The sequence below is a fragment of the Anolis sagrei genome, chromosome 2 (genome assembly GCF_037176765.1).
Source record: "Anolis sagrei isolate rAnoSag1 chromosome 2, rAnoSag1.mat, whole genome shotgun sequence".
In the NCBI taxonomy this organism is placed as follows: Eukaryota; Metazoa; Chordata; class Lepidosauria; order Squamata; family Dactyloidae; genus Anolis; species Anolis sagrei.
This window is the reverse complement of record NC_090022.1, coordinates 185,407,867-185,429,802: the sequence shown is the minus strand read 5'-3', so window position 1 is coordinate 185,429,802 and position 21,936 is coordinate 185,407,867. Positions and strand designations below refer to the sequence as shown.

Below are 21,936 nucleotides of genomic sequence, written 5' to 3'. Positions count from 1 at the left end.
GATTGTAAAACTACTTTGATTTTGGAGTAAAACAGATGATGTTAACAAAGGGCCCTTCTACGCTGCCAAAATAATACAGATTATCTTCTTCTGACTGGATTATATGGCAGTGTAAACTCATAATCCAGTTCAAAGCAGATAATGTGGATTATCTGCATTGATAATCTGGATTATATGGCAGTGTAGGTGGGGCCGAACTGAGGGAGAATACTGTATGCTGGAACTGGGATATACCCCTCATGTGATTTTAATCCTAAAAGGCTCTGCAATCCAAACATTTGCTCAAGAGAGGTTGATTTCAATCAAGAAAAGGCAGATGTGCATTCATAAGAAAAGGAGAAATGGTTTGCCATCTGGGCCAATCTTCCTATTAAGGTCAGATAGCTGAGTCTGTGGAATGGAGGTAACCCCAATTGGAAGACCTTCTCTCAGTAGGAAGGTTTGAATTTTGCCTATAGCCTGGCTTGCACCATCAAAACTGTATGCCGTCTTGAGATAATGTGCATGGTGTGTTCTTGTTTCAAGGTAGATTTCATCCACAAGTTTGACCAGCTTTTGAAGTTGGAATTGTTTTTTTAAAGTAGATTCTTTCAGCTGCACTGTATGGAAGGAATTATGATGCTAAACGATGGCAATGGAAATTATGAACAATTTTCTCAACGGGTTGCTGTGAGTTTTCCGGGCCGTATGGCCATGTTCCAGAAACATTTGCTCCTGATATTTTGCCCACATCTATGGCTGGCATCCTCAGAGGTTGCGAGGTCTGTTGGAAAGGTCCAGGGTGGGAGAAAGAACTCCAACAGACTTCACAACCTCTGAGGATGTCTGCCATAGATGTGGGTGAAATGTCAGGAGAGGAACATGGCCATACAGCCTGGAAAACTCATAGCAATCCAGGGATTTTGACCATGAAAGCCTTTGACAACACATTTATCTCAAAATTCAGAGCTAATTCCCAAGTAGCCTTATGTTAAAAGCACTGCATATGTATGTGCAGACATTACTTGTACATGTTTGGGATCTGTCATTCAGTGCAAACACATTTATTATTATTATTATTATTATTATTATTATTAATTATTTCGAAGATTTTTACCCTGTCCTTCTCCACCCCTGGGGGGACTCAGGGCGGCTTACAATTGGCAACAATTCAATGCCGCTTCATAAAATACAAATATCAAATATAACAATTAAAAACATGAACATTAAAATAAAATTTAAACAGTATACTTATGATCCATTTAGCTATTGCCAGTCTGGTGGCTATTTCTCTAGCCCTATACTAATGATTACTCCACTTAACTTATCCAATTCCACTGCCAAGCCATGGTCAAATATTATCCATTAGGGCTGGGCGGTTTCGTTTCGTTAATTCGTAATTCGTTAAAAATTCGTTATTTTTTGTTAACGAAGTGATAACGAACCATTCTGGAGCAGTTTAAAAACGAAACGAATTTTTCAATTCGTTTCGTACATGCTTCGTATTTCGTTATGTATTTGTTTCGTTATTGGTTTGAGGTCGTTTCGTTATTATTTCTGCATGTCTGGGGCAAGTTTTATAGTTGTTTTTTGTTTAATTAGTGAAAAAAAATTATAATATCACACCAACAGTCAACAACAGAGGGAGAGGGAAGCTTCAGAAGTTCCCCCAGTCCCATTTGGAGGTTTTTTAGCGTATTGCGCGGTCGCGTCCGCCATTAACGAATTAATTCGTTATTGTTTCGTTATTGTTTTGTAATTTTTTTACCATTTACGAAATTTCGTAAATATCAAACTTTTTTTAAAAAAAAATCGGAATTCTTTTAAATATCGAAACGCAAAAAACCCCAAAAAAACGAATCGATTTTAGAAACAAATTTTTCCGTTGTTACCCAGGCCTATTATCCATTGTCCTTTAACCTGATTGCCCGAAGGCCTGGTTCCACAACCACGATTTTACCTTCTTTCTGAAGGTGAGGAGGGATGACGATGATCTAATTTCCCTGGGAAGCGAATTCCACAGGCAGGGGGCTACCACTGAGAAGGCCCTGTCCCTTGTCCCTGCCAAACGTATTTGAGACAAAGGCGGGGCCGAGAGCAGGGCCTCCCCAGAGGATCTTAAGCTTTGAGGTGGGACATAGAAGGAGATACATTCAGACAGGTACACTGGACTGGAGCCGTATAGGGTTTATAGGTCAAAACCAGCACTTTGAATTGTGCTCGGAATTGGATCGGCAGCCAGTGGAGCTGACATAACAGGGCAGATACAGAGAACAGTCAATAGAACTGTTTAGCATCCTGTGATTCTCAGCTTTGATTGAAAAATACAAATGCACACAAGTTGCTGTCTAATGCTAGCTCAAGGAAAAGTGGGCCTTAAAAAGTCTGTGCAACATCGGATGAGTATCACTTCAAGGCAATGACTCATAAAGAACTTGCTTCTGAAAAAACATACCATGAGAAGCAGCCCCGACATGACAATCCAATATTAGCAAAGATGGACGCTTATCTCCTCTGTTCTTAAATGTGCTTTTGGTAATGTTTTAACTTTCTGAATGGCTTTTAAGCTTGAAATTGCCGGTCACCTTGAGGACTCTTCTGGGCTGAAAAGGAACACAGGAATATTTTTTATAAACATCAGAGGAATTAAAAGTCTTCATGACAACGGCAGATTGCCGGGGAATAGTTGAACACTCGGAAAGCACAAAAGCTCATAACACTGAACTCCTGGAAGATAAGGCTCTGGCAAATAGCCATGGCAGTGAGAGGAGCCCTCAAATTAAAATAGTCAAAGGGTAATCTAAAATATCTGATTTTCATGCAATATGTCAAGATTGCGTTACCTGTACAAACAAGGCTAAACACAGCTATACCTGTGGAAGCTGTGCCTCGGATTACGGATGGAACAGAGATCAAACAGAAATATTATTATAGAGAATTATGTAGAAAGATCTCCTAATTGCTAGTGGATTTCAGTTACATTGTCTGTCATGAAGAAACCATTTCAAAAAACACCGGCTTCTTCTGGTAATCATTATATGAATATATCCCTTGTTTGGTTTTTGGGTTAGCTGTCCTTGAGTGTTTTTTTTTGTTCTGCTATTTTTTTAAAAAAATCCTAAATAAACACATAGTGATTATTTTGCTGTGTGGGTCCCGTCCTGGGCCCATTACTGTTCAACATCTTTATTAATGACTTAGATGAAGGGTTCGAAGGCATGATCATCAAGTTTGCAGATGACACCAAATTGGGAGGAATGGGTAATACTCCAGAAGACAGGAGCAGAATTCAAAATGATCTTAACAGAATTAGAAAGATTAATAGCCAAAAGTAACAAAATGAAGTTCAACAGGGACAAATGCAAGATACTCCACTTAGGCAGAAAAAATGAAATGCAATGAAACAGAATGGAGGACGCCTGGCTCAACAGCAGTACATCTGAAAAAGATATTTGTTTTGTCAAGTTAAACATGAGCCAACAATGTGTTGCGGCAGCTAAAAAGCCAATGGGATTTTGGCCTGCATCAATAGGAGCATAGTGTCTAGATCCAGGGAAGTCATGCTACCCCTCTATTCTGCTTTGGTCAAACCACACCTGGAAAACTGGTTTTGGGCACCACAATTGAAGGGAGATGTTGACAAGCTAGAATATGTCCAGAGGAGGGTGACTAAAATGATCAAGGGTCTGGAGAACAAGCCCTATGAGGAGCAGCTTGAAGAGCTGAACATGTTTAGCCTTCAGAAGGGAAGGCTGAGAGGAGACATGATAGCCATGTATAAATATGTGAGGGGAAGTCATAGGGTGGAGGGAGCAAGCTTGTTTTCTGCTGCCCTGGAGACTAGGATGTGGAACAATGGCTTCAAACTACAGAAAAGGAGAGATTCCACCTGAACATGAGGAAGAACTTCCTAATGGTGATTGCTGTTCAGCAGTGGAATTCTCTGCCCTGGAGTGTGATGGAGTCTCCTCCTTTGGAGGCTTTTAAACGAAGGCTGGATGGCCATCTGTCGGGGATGCTTTGGATGCAATTTTCCTACTTCTTGGCAAGGGGTTGGACTAAGGGGTCTTCCACACAGCCCTATATCCCAGAATATCAAGGAAGAAAATCCCACAATATCTGCTTTGAACTGGGTTATTTGAGTCTACACTCAGATAATGTGGGATTTTCTGCCTTGATATTCTGGGATATAGGGCTCTGTGGAAGGGCCCTGGATGGCTCATGGGTCTCTTCCAACTCAAGGATTCTATGATTCTCAGTTTCCTCATCTCGTTGCCTCAAAAAGAAGGGCATAAAAGAGTTTAAGATCTTCTGGGGAGGCCCTGCTCTCGGTCCTGCCTCCTTCGCAGGTGCGGTTGGCAGGGATGAGAGACAGAGTCTTCTTAGTGGTGGCCCCTTGGCTATAGAGTTCCCTCAGCTGTCTCCTTCCAGACCTTAAGTGAAAATCTAAAGACATGGATGTGTGATCAAGCATTCAGTGAGTAATCAGTCAGTGCAATAAGGAAATATGGAATAGTGCAACAACAAATTGGAATGGCCACAGACGATGATATAGAATTGCATGATTTTAATTAAGTGATTAAGGTTTTATGTTTTTAATTATTGTTTTAATGCATATGCTTTTATTATGTATGTTTTTATGACATCTAATTGTTGTCTATATATGTAAGCCACCTTGAGTCCTCTACGGCGTTGAGAAGGGCAGGGTATAAATATGGTAAATAAATAAATAAGGCTAACTGCTGTAATGTGAACTATGAGTACAACGAAGTAAAACAATCTGGAACAATAAACTTGGCTCTTCTGAATCAGTTGCCACCCAGAGCTCCATTTATCAGTATCCCCTTAGTAAGTATGGTCATTGCCATGTTGTTTGGGACTGGTGAGAGCTGTGGCACTAACTGGACTTTGTAAACAAAGTGAAAATAAGAAAGAGACACATTGAGAGAAGTTTATTTTGGGGACTTTAGGGAGAGGAAAGATCCACCTGAACTCTTTCCATGTATCAATATACATGATTGCCTTTTCTTTTTTCCCCCCTCTAGGAAATCAAGAAGGTCAGAAGACTGAGAAGAATGCCCCTGATGACAAGGTGCCTGACATCAGCCACTTTTCTCCTTTTGGAGGGGGTGTGCATGGGAGAGTAGGAAAACATGGCATAATGTGCCATTCTGAGTGCCAGGAGCACTCAGGCCTGGGTGGAAGTCAAGCACATTGAGGCCCCTTTCACACAGCTGTATAAATCCACACTGAACTGGATTATACGACAGTGTGGACTCAGTTCAAAGCAGATATTGTGGATTATCTGTCTTGATATTCTGGGTTATATGGCTGTGTGGAAGGGCCTTAACATGCCAGCCTCCATTCCTCAGTCCCTAGTAACTAGAAGGGTGAGGAATTGCTCAAGTGTACCTTTCGCTGGGATAATTGAAACAGCAGTAGTGTACCGAAAGTATTACCACAAACGTAACAATTCATTATTGTAGAAGAAACTATGCAAAAAGGAGCCAAATGGCATGTGAGCACCAATAGGCAGTGGTACTGAACTATTCAGTTTTACTTTATTTTTTTCACTCCTCCCAAGACTTTTTTTGTGTGTATCAGAAGCGACTTGGGAAATTACAAGTTGCTTCTGGCGTGAGAGAATTGGCCACCTGCAAGGATGTTGTCCAAGGGACACCCGGATGTTTTACCATCCTGTGGGAGGCTTCTATCATGTCCCTGCATGGGAAGCTGGAGCTAACAGACAGGAGCTCACCCCATCTCGCAGATTCAAATCGTTGACCTTCAGGTCAGCAGTTCAGCCAGCACAAGGGTTTAACCCATTGCACCATGTAAAGAGGGTTAAGAGATCAGGGTCACTTATTGCTCCTGTGTGACAGGTATATGCGAGGGTGTTACACACAGGTAATGAGAGAGAAAGGTGTGTGTATATGGTAGGTATGCTGCCACCACCCCAAATCACCATTTGAGGAATTAACTAGATGATATACTTGAGGTAAAATGTCCCTATACACCGGTTCTTCTTTTTGGCTCCCTTTCTTGTGACAAAATTGCAGAGATGTAGAGGCTGACTGGAACTAGCTTTATATGACAAAACAAGGCTGAGGAAGATTAAAAGTAAACTAGGGAACAGGTTTACTGAAATATTTGAAACAACTCATTACTGAGTGGTACATATGCGTAGTTGGTTTCTGAGGCACAGACTTATAAAACAAATGGTTTCTATAGAAGGAGTAACTTTTCTTTGACGTGAATTACTTTCCTCACACTATCTCTATAGCAAGTAACAGTGTGTCTCTTAGACCAGCCGCCCTGGCTGCCTGCGAGAGTAACTAGGTTCCTTCTAGACCACTCTGCACTGTAGGGAAATAAACCCACTTGTATCTTCTCCTAATACAAGTCAACAAGCCTTCCCTTTGACTGCCCAAGCCAAAGTACACTGGAGCACTTGTCCTCTATTATTCCCTATCAGTCTAATTCTCACTCACTCAGAAACTCCCTTCTCCCTGCCTGAAAATCCTAATCCTATCTCTTTCAGATCAAATCCCTCTTCTCCTTCTTAGATCAAAACCATCTCTCTCTACGATCAAATCATTTTTCTCCCACTCTGACAGAAAGTACAGCCTTTTTACACACTCTTTCAACTCCTCCCCTAGGGGTCTGAGCCAATCAGGAGTTAGCTGACTCCTCCCCTTGCCTCTCTGCCTTTACCAAAATGTCAGCTATCCTGAGCTGCCCTCCCAACATGGAGGCCTGCTCACTGACTCCCAGGCTGCGGCCTACGAAGCAAAGGTATGAGTTCATTACACACCATCACAAATTCCTCTGAAACTGTATTAAAATACCATGGTTCAGTTAGGGTGAATTTTGGCATGGGTAAATCACAGGTGTCAACGATCTACCTGTGTATGTGTGTTTTCAAGTATACCCCAAAGGTCTACTAACTGGAGCATTGTGCAAAATGATCTTGACTTAGAGTAAAGCAAGTCTAGGACTTCGTTGTTTTCACGTTGTTTTCATAGCATCATAATCCTTAGACATACCCATGGATTCTATATGCCAATATTTCAACTATCAATGGCTTGAAAATATTGCTCCCTTCAAAAACAAATCTTGATTTTGCCACTTTTTACAGCATTATATATAATGAGACTTGTGCATCCATGGATTTTGGTAATTATGGGGGTCCCGGAACCAAACCCTTATGGTTACCAAAGGCCCCTTGTGATTTGTCTAGTCAGGCTCATATGGGAGCAGGTAGTTTCTCAAATATCCTTCCCACAAGCCAATGTTCTTTTTATGTGTTTTAAAAGTAAGAACAATGTGTTACCATTTAGGTATAATGAGTAATTTCGACTTGCTTCAGAAATGTTATTTTGTAAGGTCATTTGAGGGAATGTTTGGCTATTTGGAAGAAAATTGTTCTTACTTTAAAGGGTTTTGTGGTTGCTGTCAAGAACTCCAATGCTTAATCATAAAATGTTCCTTTCTTTTCCTGAACAGAATAAGAAGCAGCAACCTGGATTCCAACAGTCGCACTATTTTATTGCATTGTATCGCTTCAAAGCCTTGGAGAAGGATGACCTGGATTTCCAGTGCGTAGTGGTGATAGTGATGGAGATGGGGGGCAACCCTGTTGTTGGTCAAAATCATATACCAAATGTGGGTGGCACTGAAATCCTTGCCTTGCAGAGCCAGATCCCAACAGAGAGCTACTTAGAACGAACTTGGTGTCAAACACTAGAGGAGCTCTTCACCAACAAGTTGTGTTGAATTTCAACTCCTATCATCCTTGACTTGCATGAGTCCTCACATTAGCAGATGATATTTGTTTTGTCATGTTTATTTATTTATTTATTTCGGTTGCTTCTACCCCGCCCTCTCACCCGGGGGGGGGGGGGGGGACTCAGGGCGGCTTACAAAAGCAAGGCACAATTCAATGCCCGCATCACATACAGCAAAAGACAAATACATCATTTAACAACAACAATTCTATCAATAACAGCAATTACCATAAGACAATAATTATAATAGGTAAAAACAACCATAAAACCAATAAAAATTCCATACAAACCTCCTTGAGGGTCAGCGTTTCACAATCTCATAGTTTAAATTCCCATTCCATAATTGTCAGTCCTTTTAGTCTTATTCATCTGGTTTCCATATCTAATTGTCAGGTTGCCCAAAAGCCTGGTCCCACAACCACGTCTTTACCTTCCTCCTGAAGGTGAGGAGGGATGTTGACGCTCTAATTTCCTCCGGGAGTGAGTTCCACAGGCGAGGGGCCACCACCGAGAAGGCCCTGCTCCTCGTCCCCCCAGCCTCGCTTGTGATAGCGGTGGGGTCGAGAGCAGGGCCTCCCCGGATGATCTCAAGTTCCGGGGTGGGACGTAGAGGGAGATACGTTCAGACAGATACACTGGACAGGAACCGTAAAGGGTTTTGTAGGTCAAAACCAGCACCTTGAATTATGCTCAGAATTGAACCGGCAGCCAGTGGAGCTGACACAGCAGGGGGGTGGTATGCTCCCTGTATGTCACCCTGGTGTTCAGATTGGGGGAAGTGTTCAGATTGGGGAAAGAGACCGGAGGAATCTTAGGGTACATCTATATTGGAAATAAGTGCACCATAACCTTATTGAAAAGGTAGAAATGATGTCACATCCATTTGGCAAATGTGAAAGGTGGAGACCACCTTTTGAAAACCACTAGTCAAGAAAAGCATGGCCTTGTTAGAAGTCAACTCTTTGAATGTGATATTCACAAGCACTCATGTAATGGCACAAAGGTAACTCAGCTGTTAAACTGAAGAACCATGTCTTTAAACTACCATGGATAAAGACATGCTACTACAAAGATATATTTGGTTAGCAGAGGATGGTTTTTTCTTTGAAGATGGAATTTGCAGTTGTCATTGCCCAAAAGATATACACTCCCTTAAAACCACTTAGTTAAAATATGCACTCAGAGATAAAGTCTTCTTTGAAAAATAACATATTTTGTTTACTAAAAAAAACTTCTTGTATATATTCAGCAAACAGGCACATTTCTTATTAGAGTTCAGTTAGATAAGATATAGTTTCTTCTCTGTGTTGAGTACACAGGGTATGAGGCTTAATCAGTTGTCCATAGTTTTTTTAAGTATAGCTGTACTCACTGAAGTCCATAAGTCATACTTCTCTACTAAAGTCCAAACAGCAATATTCATCCACCTCCACAGAGGCCTGATGCAAACTGTACTAAAGTCCAAATAGCAGCATGCATCCACCTCCACTGAGGTCTAAAAGCATACTGTACTAAAGTCCAAACAACAACATACATGCATCCACCTCCACTGAAGTCTGATGCAAACTTTACACTAAATGAAGTTCTGCGTCTAAAGCCCCTCCCACACCAAAGAGGTACAGTCAAACTGGCAAACCAAAATGCACATACAATATGGTTAACAATTATACACATTTACAAACAGTTTGTGGAGGCTTGGAAGGTTGCTATTTCCAACAATCTACACTGTAGAAATAATACAGTTCAATACTACAAGGGTTAAATGAAAAGTAATGCCTCCACCTTCGTAACTCCTCAACAGATGGCAGTACTGGTATGCGGCAGGTACTGGCTTGTTCAGTAGACTCTCCTTTACAGTTCCATTTTGGTGAAAAGCCTTAGTATTGAACGGTTCTGTTGTTAAAGTGCGAAGTATGGAACCCTGCACAGATGGTCGGTCAATGCAACTTAAGCAACGTGCAGTCATTGAATTCTTGACAGGAGAAGGTGTCACCCCAAAGGAGATTCCTCAGAGAATGCAAGCTTTTTATGGTGATTGTGTTGATGTGAGTTCTGTGCGTTGTTGGGCAAGTAAGTTTAAAGATGTTGAGGTGGGAACATCTGACTTGCTTGACAAACAAAGAATTGGACGTCCTGTGACAGCAACCACGAGTTTCAAAAGCAAAAGCTTGACAGATTGATTCAGGATTATCATAAATATCACTTAGAGAGAAATTTCAAGCATAATCAGCATTTCACAAGGATGCGTGGGTCGCATTATTGCTTTGCTTAGCTATCGGAAGATCTGTGTATGATGGGTTGCATAAACAGAGTGTCTACTTCTTCCATGACAGATTCAGAAAACTTGTTCATCATTGGCAGAAATGTATCCAATTGTCTGGTGATTATATGGAAAAGTGAATAGTGGTAGTTAAAGAGCACATTCTAAGGATTATTTCTGCGTTTGATTTATTAAAATATTCCCACCCAAACCCAAGTAACGAAGGTGGAGGCATTACTTTTCATTCAACCCTCGTACTTTAAGTGCCATGGCAAAATACTATGGAATCCTGGCAGTGAAATTCTGCAAGATCTTGGGTCTTCTCCACTAAAGAGTTCTGGTGCCTCAGCAGACTACAACTCCCATAATCCCACAGCATTGAGATGCTGCCATTAAAGAATTTCAAAGCCCTGTTCATCAGTTTTACAGTGTAGATGCACCCTTAGATTCCTATGGGCAGCTCAGAACACACAGATGCCATGTTGCTTGCAAGTCATATACTTCACCCTGAACCTGTTCTCTTTCAGTCCCGGGGACAAAATTGTCATTGTGGATGACTCCAATGAAGAATGGTGGCGGGTAAGAGGATTCTTTCTGCTTCTAGGATGAATCTGATTATTTGAAAGGAAAGTTGTTGTTGTTGTTGTTGTTGTTGTTGTTATAATAGTTGTTGTTCTTGTTGCTGTTATACTGGAACAGGTAAACTTTTCTTCAAAACTCAATGAGTCTGCAAAGCACTGACCACACTATGGCTTTAGAGCTGGGCAGGAGAACCTGTGGGTCATAATCCTCACCTGAGTTTTTAGGGATTCATGTCCTGGCTATGAATGCCTAGCTCATTCCACAATTCCTGGACCCCTTCTCTGCACTCTGCAAATCAGGAAAATAGGGTGGAGGACTATGGACCTCATATTGATGAAGTCCAGTGTCATGATTCACCAACCTCCATGGCAAATCTGGGTGGTAGCAAGGCAATCCTTGGACACCAGCTGAGACTTTCCCATCTCATGTGGGAAAACATTGCAACTCTGTTGAAGCCCTGTTCTTCCTAACGGAACACGGGACAGCTTCTGTGTTGGTGGCAGCAGCATCTCACCATGCTGCCTCCCCCATGTAGTTCACCCATGTAGCCCCACCAAAAATTGCCTTATGTTGTATGAAGGGTGGCATGGGGCTCCATGGGTAAACTGGGACAGAAGCATCCTAGGATGCTTCTTCTTCCCTGTGTGATGAGGTAGCCCAAGTTTCCTAAAGATGTGTTCTTCCATTATTTAGTTGCTCTAGAAAATGTAGAGATTTCTAGAAATTATATGCTAATCAAGTCTGCAATTATTGAAATCTTCAAAAGTCAAATCCACAAATGTCAAGGGCAAACTGTAAATGTAGGCTTGAGATCTTTCATCTTCTGCTATGATATTAATGATTCCTTGAAAGGTGCCATGCCAGCTGCACCATTTTAATGTGTATTACATTTGTAGAGAAACTCTATTTTAATGAGCTCACCAATGTGTTTCATGGGGAGTCAGAGCGGTTTAATAATAATAATAATAATAATAATAATAATAATAATAATAATACACTTGGGAAGTGTTTGACTTTTGATTTTGTGATACGAAATCCAGCATATAGATCTCATTTGCTGTGACATACTGTGTTTTTGTGTCAGTAAAATAACAATACGCTTTATTTCTATTCCTCTATATCTCCCTGAGGGGACTCAGAGCGTATCACAGTATACACATATATAGGGAAACATACATGCCTTTTATACAGTAAACAACAATTACATAAAATATACAAACAAAGATAAAGGTTTCCCTTTCCATCTCCGGTGTCTGGAGATGATGCTCAACTCTGGCCATGGGAAGATGCAATTTTTCCATGCCGAGAAGCCCATTGTTTGGCAGCATGGCTGCATGGACTCCTTTTACCGTCCCGTTGAGGTGGTAGCTATTGATCTACTCACATTGCATGCTTTTGAACTGCTAGGTTGGCAGAAGCTAGGGCTAACAGCAGGAGCTCACCCTGACCCATGCCTTCCGGTCAGCAAGTTTTCTGCAGCTAGTGGTTTAATCCGCTGTGCTATCATGGCCCCTAGCTATTTAAGTGTTGAATAAAGTTTGTGGTAGACCTGGGTTTGAAACCCTGCTCAGCTATGGAAACCCGCTGGGTGAGCCGGGCAAGTCCCACTCCATTAGCCTCAGAGGAAGGCAAAGGCAACCCCTCTGAATAAATCTTGTCAAGATAGGTTCACCTTAGGGTTTCCATAAGTCAGAAACAACTTGAAAGCCCACAGCAACAGCTATGGTGTGTAATGGAGTTCAACTGGTGTTTGGTAAATGAACAGAGACAAAGGAAGCATTTGAGAAGAGATTCAGTAGAGGAAAGGGCTTTGGGATTAGTTTCCTAGGTAGGGAGCACTTGCAGTGAATAGGGAATATGGGGTACATAAATCTCACCCTTCCAGTCAATTTTTTTCTGGTCTCAGTTGCTATTTGGGCAAAAATATTAATTGAGAAAGAGCAGGGCAGAATAGGTGGGATGGAAGGGTTAAGCATCCCTTTCTGCCGTGCTTGTCCTCTCCTCAAACCTTCCCCCATTTCTCTGTGGTTATCATGAGTAGCAAGCACAGTATTTCAAACCTCATATATGCTGCATAACACACAATTTCATCCTCAGCCAATAACCTGTTATGAATATAAAGTCCGTCCTGTTTTATGTGGTAATAAACTGAATATTTTTGCAAAGCGGTTCAAGGAAATCGGCAAAATTAATTTTAAGTCTCCCTCCATTGAAAATGCTGCTTTTGTTAAGGTTCAATGGCTTTTCTCTCGCAATATTTTTCAGTGTTGTCCATTAGAAAGTGCAGAGCAACTACACTGAAAATAATGTAATGAGGGATCTGGATGGGTGCCCATGTATAACTCTGGGGGAGAAGAAATCAAGATATCTCACATTAGTGAGAGAAGTGTTTTCTGAAAATATAGTTACTATATTATGCGTTTTTACCTGTTGGGACAGGAAGACATAAGAGACACAGAGAGAAAATGACAGAGAGAGATGGGGGAGGGATTTGAAGGTCTCCATATCTGCTTTTTGGTGGTGGAGATGGAATAATCAGGAATTTTGGCATATTGACTTCTTTACAACTTACCCTCCTGTGTGGCTTTCCTAGGGCAAGAAAGTTGGAGACATTGGGGACAAAATTGGATATTTCCCACCAAACTTCATTATCCGGGTGCGTGCAGGAGAGCGGGTACACAAGGTGTTGCGTTCCTTCGTGGGCAACAAAGAGATCGGACAGATCACACTAAAAAAGGATCAGGTATGTCACTTGGAGGAGCATTGTCAAATCAAAACTTCGCTACCACCACACACACACATACACCTTCATCTATACAACTGGAGAGGTATAATTTTGGATAAAATGTTTTGGGACGTGTGGGCAAGGAAGTGGTGGTTCAGCTCCCTGTCTGAAAAGAGCTTCTTCCCTCACCTCTTGCTTCACTCCCTCCATGAATCCTCCCGGATGTTTCTCAGGGAAATAAAATACATTGTTGTTGTAGCATGTCTTTCTGGATTTATGGCAAACGTGAAGTGAGCTTATCACAGGTTTTTCTTGACTGAAATTGTCCAGTTGTTTGCCCTTGTCTTGCTCTGAGGTGGAGAGAGTGTGACTTACCCAGTGGGTTTTCATGGCTCAGGCTGGATCTGCACTGCTCTGTATCCCAGGATCTGATCCCACATTATCTACTTTGAACTGGATTATATGAGTCTACACTGTCAGATAGGATAAGAAAATAATCTGGGATCAGATCCTGGGACATAGGGCAGTGTAGACCCAGACTCAGTGGAGAATTAAATTTTAGTCTCTTGTTCTAACTCTCAAATCACCCCACCACACTGTCCCTCAGTAAAAGCAATGCATGGCTGCAAAGCTAATGATAACAGACATGGAAAGTTATTAACTTGAGAGGCCTCTTAAAAGCAACCCAGTAAAAAATAACAGAAACTCCACTAATACAATAGGCTCCTGGGGTTTGGTTCCAGGACCCTCTGTGGATACCGCAAATCCATATTTATATAAGTACTGTAGGCCCTTGGTATTTGGCATTTGGTTTGAGAACTCTCTATGAATACACAAATCTGTGGATGCTCCAGTCCCATTATATACAATAGTGTAGTAAAATGATATATTTAATATAAAATGGCAAACTGAAGGAATGCTTATGTGATTTTTTTGGGGGTGGGGAGAAATTTTCAAACTATGGATGGTTGAATCTGTGGATATGGAGGGTGAATGAAATCAGTAGGTTTCTGTCTAAACCACCCACATGCATGCATGCACGTCTGCACATCTAAACCCAGGGGAAAGCACATTTGTTACTGTTTTCTTCTCACACAAGAATCCAAACTAGAAATTGTGTAGTACAGGGTGAGGCAGCATAACTTCCTTTTTTATAATGCGTGCCATTCAGTCGGTTGAAGATGTAGCAGAGCGCTAGTGGTCTCATTCGAAAGGCGGGAGTATAAAGTTTTGTCCTGACACAGTTCAGTCATCATCATGCGTTGGAACAGTGAGGAGCGTGCTTTTGCCATTGAGGCCTAATTTTCAAGCGGATTTGGAGTGGCCGGCCTGCTCTCCAGATTTGGCCCCTTGTGATTTTTTTCTATGGGGTTTTTTGAAATCCCGTGTTTCTGTGGACCGTCCAAGGACCCTACAAGATTTGAAGACCAACATTCAGGAAGAAATTGCCAACGTAACGCTTGCTATGCTGGCAAGAGTCATGACAAATGCCAGAAATCGGTTTACTCAGTGTATGGAGAATGGGGGAGATCACCTACCTAATTTGATCTTCAAAACTATGCAAAACAAAACTTTAGGTATGTGCCTACATTATAAAAAAAAATTCTGATTCATACAATGGGTTTTATTAAGTTTTGAAAAAAGGAAGTTATGCTACCTCACCCTGTATAAGGAAGCCTACCAAATCCCCAGAAATATGTATTCGTTCATTTTCAGAAAGACTGATTTTGGTCAAATACACTAGTCTCCTCCCAGGCATTTTTGAATTGCCACCACAGAGGTCTGCCCAAGACATTTGGTTGCCTCAAACAAAACAGCAAAGAGCAGTCACTCACTCCCCATATCTTAAAATCAAAGTTCACTAAATCCAAGTTATTTCGCAATCTGAATCATAAAATTCTTCATACAACTTTTCCAATTTTTCACAATAACAACAGCATCAGCAATGTTCTGTCCTTTTATGGAAAATGCAATTTGGAAATAACATTTTCAGCAACAGTCTCGTCACAGATATATAAACTTCACTTGTCTAGTTTCCAACAGACCTCACATCAGGAGAGAATGCTTCTAGAACATGGCTATACAGCCCAGAAAACTCACAGGAACCCAGTCTTTCCTATATTTGTAGTAACATTTGGTTTATGTAGCTTTTAATCTGGGCCGCCTGAAGATCAAGACCTTCTTTCTTCAGGCTGGGGCTGAGGAACATGTGATGTTGCTGGACTGCCATTTCCATCAGCCCTAGCTAGCTTAGCTAAGGAATGCTCCAACCATGTCTGGTGGGTCACACAAACCCCATATCTTGCATCTGTTTTAAACTCAGTCACACATGTTGCTTTGTTGTTTGTACCTAAATGTATCTCAGGAAACAAGATCTTTTTCTCCACCCGTTTCTGAGAGAGTGCAACCTTATAACCCCAAGCAACACATTCAGCTCACCTTAGCCCAGATCACCTATACTATTTTTTTGCTTCATTTTGTTACAGATTGTGGTGCAGAAGGGTGAGGAACTGAATGGCTATGTGAAAGTCTACACAGGCCGCAAGGTGGGGCTCTTTCCTGCCGATTTCCTTCAAGAGATCTAAGGCTCTGTCCTGCTTGTTGTAATGGTTTTGTAGCCAAGGCCGAGGAAGGCCAAGTTGTTTCTTTGGAGAGATTCCCAGCTGCCAAGAACTCTCTGCAGTGGAGTTGGGCTCCGTGAGTTCCTGTGGCCCAGAGTGAAGATATCCCACCAAGCCTTGCATCTCTGAGCATAAGGAAAAGAGTGCATAATGTTGACATCTGAAGGGCCTTGAACTCTGGTTGGGTGGCAGATTCCTGAATGAATTTAGCCAGTGTCCCTTGATGATAGAGCCACGGTGGTGCTAGGATGCAGTCAAAGCTTCCTGCTTCCTGTCTGCAAAAGAAAACGGATAGTGATTGTTCACGTTGACAGCCAGACTTGACAAAATGACATTTGTTGCTGATGCCCCTTGCAGGTGGCACCTTGCTTGTGTGTGCATGTGTTTACTCAAGAGACAATTCAAGTGACTGTCCTTTTGCTGACAGTGGCAGGTCTGGCGCCTGGAGTTACTTGGATTGCTTAATTTTTGTTATGTTTTGCCACTACATGTTACCGCTCTTGATTCTTCACTGTCCTACCAACCTTGAGATAAAGGTGGAAAATTTGAGATGATCATCCAACAAAACGGCTGAATTGTTTGGGAGGGTTATGGACTGCTCAACTCTAGTTATGTTGAAATAATGCACCTCTCTCATTATCCTCTTCATCTATTTTCTTACCATTGTATTAGTTTTGGTTGTGTGAGAGAACTCATGTCATATACAATAGTAATTTTGGCAGCATACACTTATATATGTTTCTTTATACATATGTACTGTCATGGCGCTATCTGTTGACACATGATTGGAGAAAGAGTAGAATAATGATCTCATCACATGTGGAAATTTCAATGTCCTAGGATGCTTCTGCCTCAGTTGATTCACAGAGCCCCATGCCACTCGTCACATGACATAAACTCACATCTGGTGGGGTTCTGTGGCTCAACTGGAGCAAAAGCATCCTAGTATGCTTTGCCACAAACTTGGGAGCTATCACGGGGGGAAGCTGCATTTTGACACTTCCCATGTTTGATGGGGAAGCGTCAGCTGCTGGTGAGGCAGGGCACGGGTGCTTGGATTACCCTGCTCCCCACTCCTCCGATTTGCCATACAGGCTGGCAAATTGTTCTGGAGGACCTCTTCAAAGTGATGAGGTCTGTAGTCTCCAATAACCTGACCGTAGTAAAATGAGGGCAGTCTAGTGTGGAAAATTTGGTTCTGCTTCTACATTTTGAGACAACTCAGGAGCACTTAGAGTCCATGTTGTAAGGAGGTCTTCAGATGTTAGGAAAATGAGGCCACAGAAGGTACATAAGTGATATCTGGACACCCTCCCTTTGTTCTACTGAAGCTATAACTCACATGACTATTTGTATATCTCCCTCAAAGGAAAGAGATGCTATGCATACCTGGAACTCATGAATCTTTTGGTGATGAGAGATTCTCCCCCATCAAGAGATTATTTATTTATTTATTTGCCATATTTATATCCTGCCCTTCTCAACCCCAAAGAGGGCTCAGACTCTCCCCCATGTAAATTATGTAATATGTTTATTTGTAATATCTGAAGCTGTCTCTCCTTGAGTGATTGGGAGGAATACTTATTCTTCTCATTGGGTTATTGGAGGGCACTTAATGTTGATACCGATAGCGCTCTAGAACCTGGTATGTGAGCAGGTGGCACCAAGATATTGCTAGGTTTTGGGCCTGCTGAGGGAGTTTACTTGATAAATAGGACTTCTGCGAAGAGATGGAACAAGGTTCAGCCACCCTAGTGTAACAAAAGCCCTTAGCTTCTCCCCATTCATGAATGCTTGCATAGTAAAATACGCATCCCTTATGCTCAATGGTTGCATGCTGGGCTTTGCTTTCATCCTTGTCCATTGATGTATTCATGCTTGCTTTCATGAAGGCCAAGAAGTCCATCAGGATTGCAGACACATGGCTCTCAGCTAGTAATATCCACCACAGCATCCTTGCCCCAAATCATGCTTACCTTTTTTGTATATATGTTGTAGTTCTCTTACCAGTGTGGCATGTTCATAGCTCTACAAGATAGCAGCTGTTGTCCTCAGTTTCCTCTCCCATGTTGTCATCTCACTAACCAGGTCTTCACAGCCATCCATGAACTCCTCTAGTTCAGAGGCATCCATTGACTACTTCTGGTTCCGAGGGTTTTACAGTACCCTGGTTATTTCCAAAGTGTGAATACCCTAAAGGCACCAGATCTTATCTGATCTTAGAAGCTAAGCAGGGCCAGCCCTTGATGTGAAGTCATCAACATATACCAGGTGTTTTGAGCTATATTTCAGAGGAAGGAACTAGCAAACCATCTCTGAGTAAGAAAGGAAGTCCTATGAAATTCATAGGTTGACAGGTGGCTTGACATCACACAGGCAAACAAACAATCCCAGTCTTTAAGTCCTAGATTATTTTATCTCAGTCTTCTTTTCCTAAAAGATCTTTTCTTTGCCGTTTGTAGAAGTTTTAGGGCTAAATGTGTTTTTTTCATGTTCTTATGTGCCCACAAGAGGGTGCTGACATACCCATAAGAATCTGCTGTGTATAATTGTTGTCTGTTTCAGTCCTATCTCTTTCCAAATCCTATGATGTACACATATACTGTGCAGTGTAAATTTTTGTTACAAGATGGGTGTTTAGTCTAGTTAAGTCAGGCATCCCAAACGGAGAACCTCCAGCTGTTTGGGCCTCCAATTCCCAGATGTCTTATCAAGCTTGTTCAATTGTCAGGAATTCTGGGAGTTGAAGGCCCAAACAGCTGGAGGGCTGCAGTTGGAGGATGCGTGAGTTGAGTGAATGTTCCTTGTCTTCTGATCGAGTCCTTATCCACTCTTAATGGACAAGAACTCGATCAGAGACAAGCTAATAAATTCTCTTTTAGTCACGTGAACACATGTTTGCTTATTACTGCTCCTGCACCCAATTTATCCCAAAGAAATGAAGGATCCTAAGGCTGTATGAATAGGAGCATTTTAAAATTATTTGCTTCATAGCTGAGAATAATCAGAATTGTCATTCATTCATTTATTCATCAACGAGCCTAAAAGGGACAGGCAGACACTTACCCACCCACCTTTTTGGGCTGAAGCAGGATCAACTAAATTCCTGAGCCAAAACACAAAATATGCATAAGCAATATAACTTATTTATTTATAAAAAGCAGGAGAAATAAAGTCCGGTATGTAGGTTAAGATGCAGCCAAACCTGTCAAAGGTTTGACGTTAAAGGTTCGAGAACAAGGTAGAAGAGTTAATATAAGAGAGAATCTCATGAACATCTGAGCGTGTGTAGAGTGCGAACACCACATTGAACTAATGTACAAATAAACAGTTTGGACACATTGTGAAATGTTATGTGCAAATCACATTCCTGGAGTACAATTCAAGGAATTGGTGTGTATATGTGTACATGGTTTGTAACTGAGTTGAATGTACTATGTAACATTCATAATTATAATTTTAGATTTCAGGCAGAGGGAAACCTAGGGATCCCTCCACCTAATGAAACATCCCCACAATTTATTTATTTATCATGTCAGAAGTGAATTGAGGGTACAGTTATAATGTATTTAAAAAACACAAACAATTTAAACTTGGCATTATACTAAATGTCCTTGTGACCAGAAACTGGTCACTTGGAGTGCCTCTGGTGTTGCTATAAGAAGTCCTTCATTGTGCATGTGGCAGGGTTCCAGCCGCATTGTAGTATGTGGTCTGTGGTTTGCTCTCCACCACACTTGCATGTTGTGGACTCCGCTTTGTAGCCCAATTTTTTAAGGTTAGCTCTGCATCTCATGGTGCCAGAGCACAGCCTGTTCAGCGCCTTCAAAGTCTTCTGTGTGCAAAGGAGGTAGTTTCTCATCTGGTATCAACCACTGATCAAGGTTCTGGGTTCTAGCCTGCCATTTTTGGACTCTTGCTTGCTGAGGTGTTCCTGCAAGTACCTCTGTAGCTTTTAGGAAGCTATTTCTTGATTTAAGACGTTGTCTTGCTGGCTGATATCCGAACAGAGGGTGGGACAGAGATTTCAATGCTTTGGTCCTTTCATAACATAACTATTTCCCTGTGGATGTCAGAAGGTGCAGTACCAGCTAAACAGTATAATTTCTCCAGCGGTGTTGGGCAGTTCCCCACCATGAGCACTGGGCAGTTCTGATTTGCCAAGCAGAGCAAAGGGATGAACAAAGAAGGACTACTTGCTGCTATAGATGTATGGAGTCCAGTTAGTTTTTGTGTCTTGCAATGTTGTGAACCTAAGTGACTTTTGAGTTGGCTGATTTTGCCTATGCTGCCTTTTAACTGAACTGGGATCTGAGTCATGTGTGGGCAAAGAGGAGGAGAAGTTGGCAAATAGGGTTAATTTGCACTTCTTAAGAGATGTGTGCAGGAAGTGTTTGCATAGTTCTCTGATCAGATGAGATGGCTTGAGCAAAGAAAACACACGCAAGTAGGGTGTTTGAAACGACTTTGAATATACATCTCTGAAATCTTTTCAGTACTGCTTCTGTGAGTGGGTGATGGGATGGGGAAATGGACAGTTAAGATGGAGTTAGATTTGGGCAAGGCAAGAGAATTTGAGCATATTTTGCCTTGAATATGAGCATATCCCAATATCTGCAACTTTACAAGCTGTTTCTTAGAACCCGAAGGACTGCATTATGATAAGAAGCAGGAAATGAGATGCTTCTGGGGTTTTTTTGGGGTGTGAACATATTTGAAAAAAATGTCTGAGTACATATGCCTATATAAAATGGCGTATATAAAGCTAAGGATATAATACAAACGTCTCTGTCTACAATTTCCTCGCAAAAGTGGGGAATTTGGTGTCTGGAGTAGAGTGTAAGCATCTTGAGATAATCAGTCATTTATTTCTGTCTTTGTCTTTCAATATGAAAATCTCCAATCCATAAACTCCATTGGAGATAAACTTGAAACAATGTCTAGTCATTGCCCTGTGGGATTTGGAACTGAGATGGGGCTGAGCAGGAATTCCAGATGTCATAACATGGCGTGAATTGTCAGTATTCTTACTTCCTAGGAGCAGAATAAAATAGATGAACTCAGTAAACAAAAATGGGTATCTGTATATTTTATTCAAGTCACAGACTCTGGTTTTTCTTTACTTAAGCATTTGGATGATCCAGGTGCAGAAATAGTAACAGTCCTGGGGTACAGTCACCCCACATGTACAGGTTTGAGTCCTATAGTCTTTCAAATTATGGGGTTTCACATAATGTTTGTCGGTTTGTCAGAATTCAAAAATAGCTAATTATTAACAATGTGTTACCCTAATTATTTTTCAATAATTAAAACATAACCTAAGTAACAATTTTGTAGTGTAACTGTAATCTGTTTCAAGTGTTATTTTTTATAGGGGATGTGTGTGTGATCAGTCATTTGTAATATTATGATCTTTTATAAAAAGTAATACAGTATAACCCCTCTTTTCCCAGAACTGGTACCTGCAATTTCAGTTATTATGTCTCCAAAAGATACAATCTCCAGGTATTTTCTGGATCTTCAAGTGCAATTCTCTTGTATTTTTCTATTGTATTGGGTTTGCTGTTAACTGTACTTTCACATCTCCATGCCAAGTCCACAGATGTATCCCTGCAGATATGGAGGTTGTACCAAAATGAAAAAAAAGGAATTACTACAGTCACTTTAAAGAAATAGGCAAAGTTACTATCTTTCATGAATTCCAATTACAATGGTAACTGACAGTCTGAATACCTTGAAAGTACCAGATCCTGTCTAATCTTGGAAGCTAAAGATTATATTTAAGAGCCCTTTGCCATCTCTTTTCATCACTCTTAAGTATAAAGCTATGGGATCTATGCAAAAGATTCCATCTAGGCTTGCCCAGTGTATAGCTAAATATCATAAAGCATGGTTAATATATGGATAACAGACCACCAATGAATTCCTGGTACTCTAGTCTATCTTTTTCCTCTTAAATAGCCTGGATAGCAAAATCACCTC

At 41.3% G+C, this 21,936-nt stretch overlaps 1 protein-coding gene across 1 annotated transcript in view; it reads left to right on the top strand.

Annotated features, from left to right (window-relative positions):
* The window catches only part of STAC3 (SH3 and cysteine rich domain 3), a 51,077-nt gene extending 29,794 nt beyond the window's left edge, over positions 1–21,283 (top strand). The window contains exons 8-12 of the mRNA XM_060763009.2: positions 5,025–5,071; positions 7,486–7,577; positions 10,554–10,605; positions 13,202–13,351; positions 15,820–21,283. Of these exons, the coding sequence (XP_060618992.1) occupies positions 5,025–5,071; positions 7,486–7,577; positions 10,554–10,605; positions 13,202–13,351; positions 15,820–15,918 (440 nt within the window). The 3' untranslated portion in view covers positions 15,919–21,283. The remainder of the gene's footprint in view (positions 1–5,024; positions 5,072–7,485; positions 7,578–10,553; positions 10,606–13,201; positions 13,352–15,819) is intronic.
* The last annotated feature ends 653 nt before the right edge of the window (positions 21,284–21,936 follow it).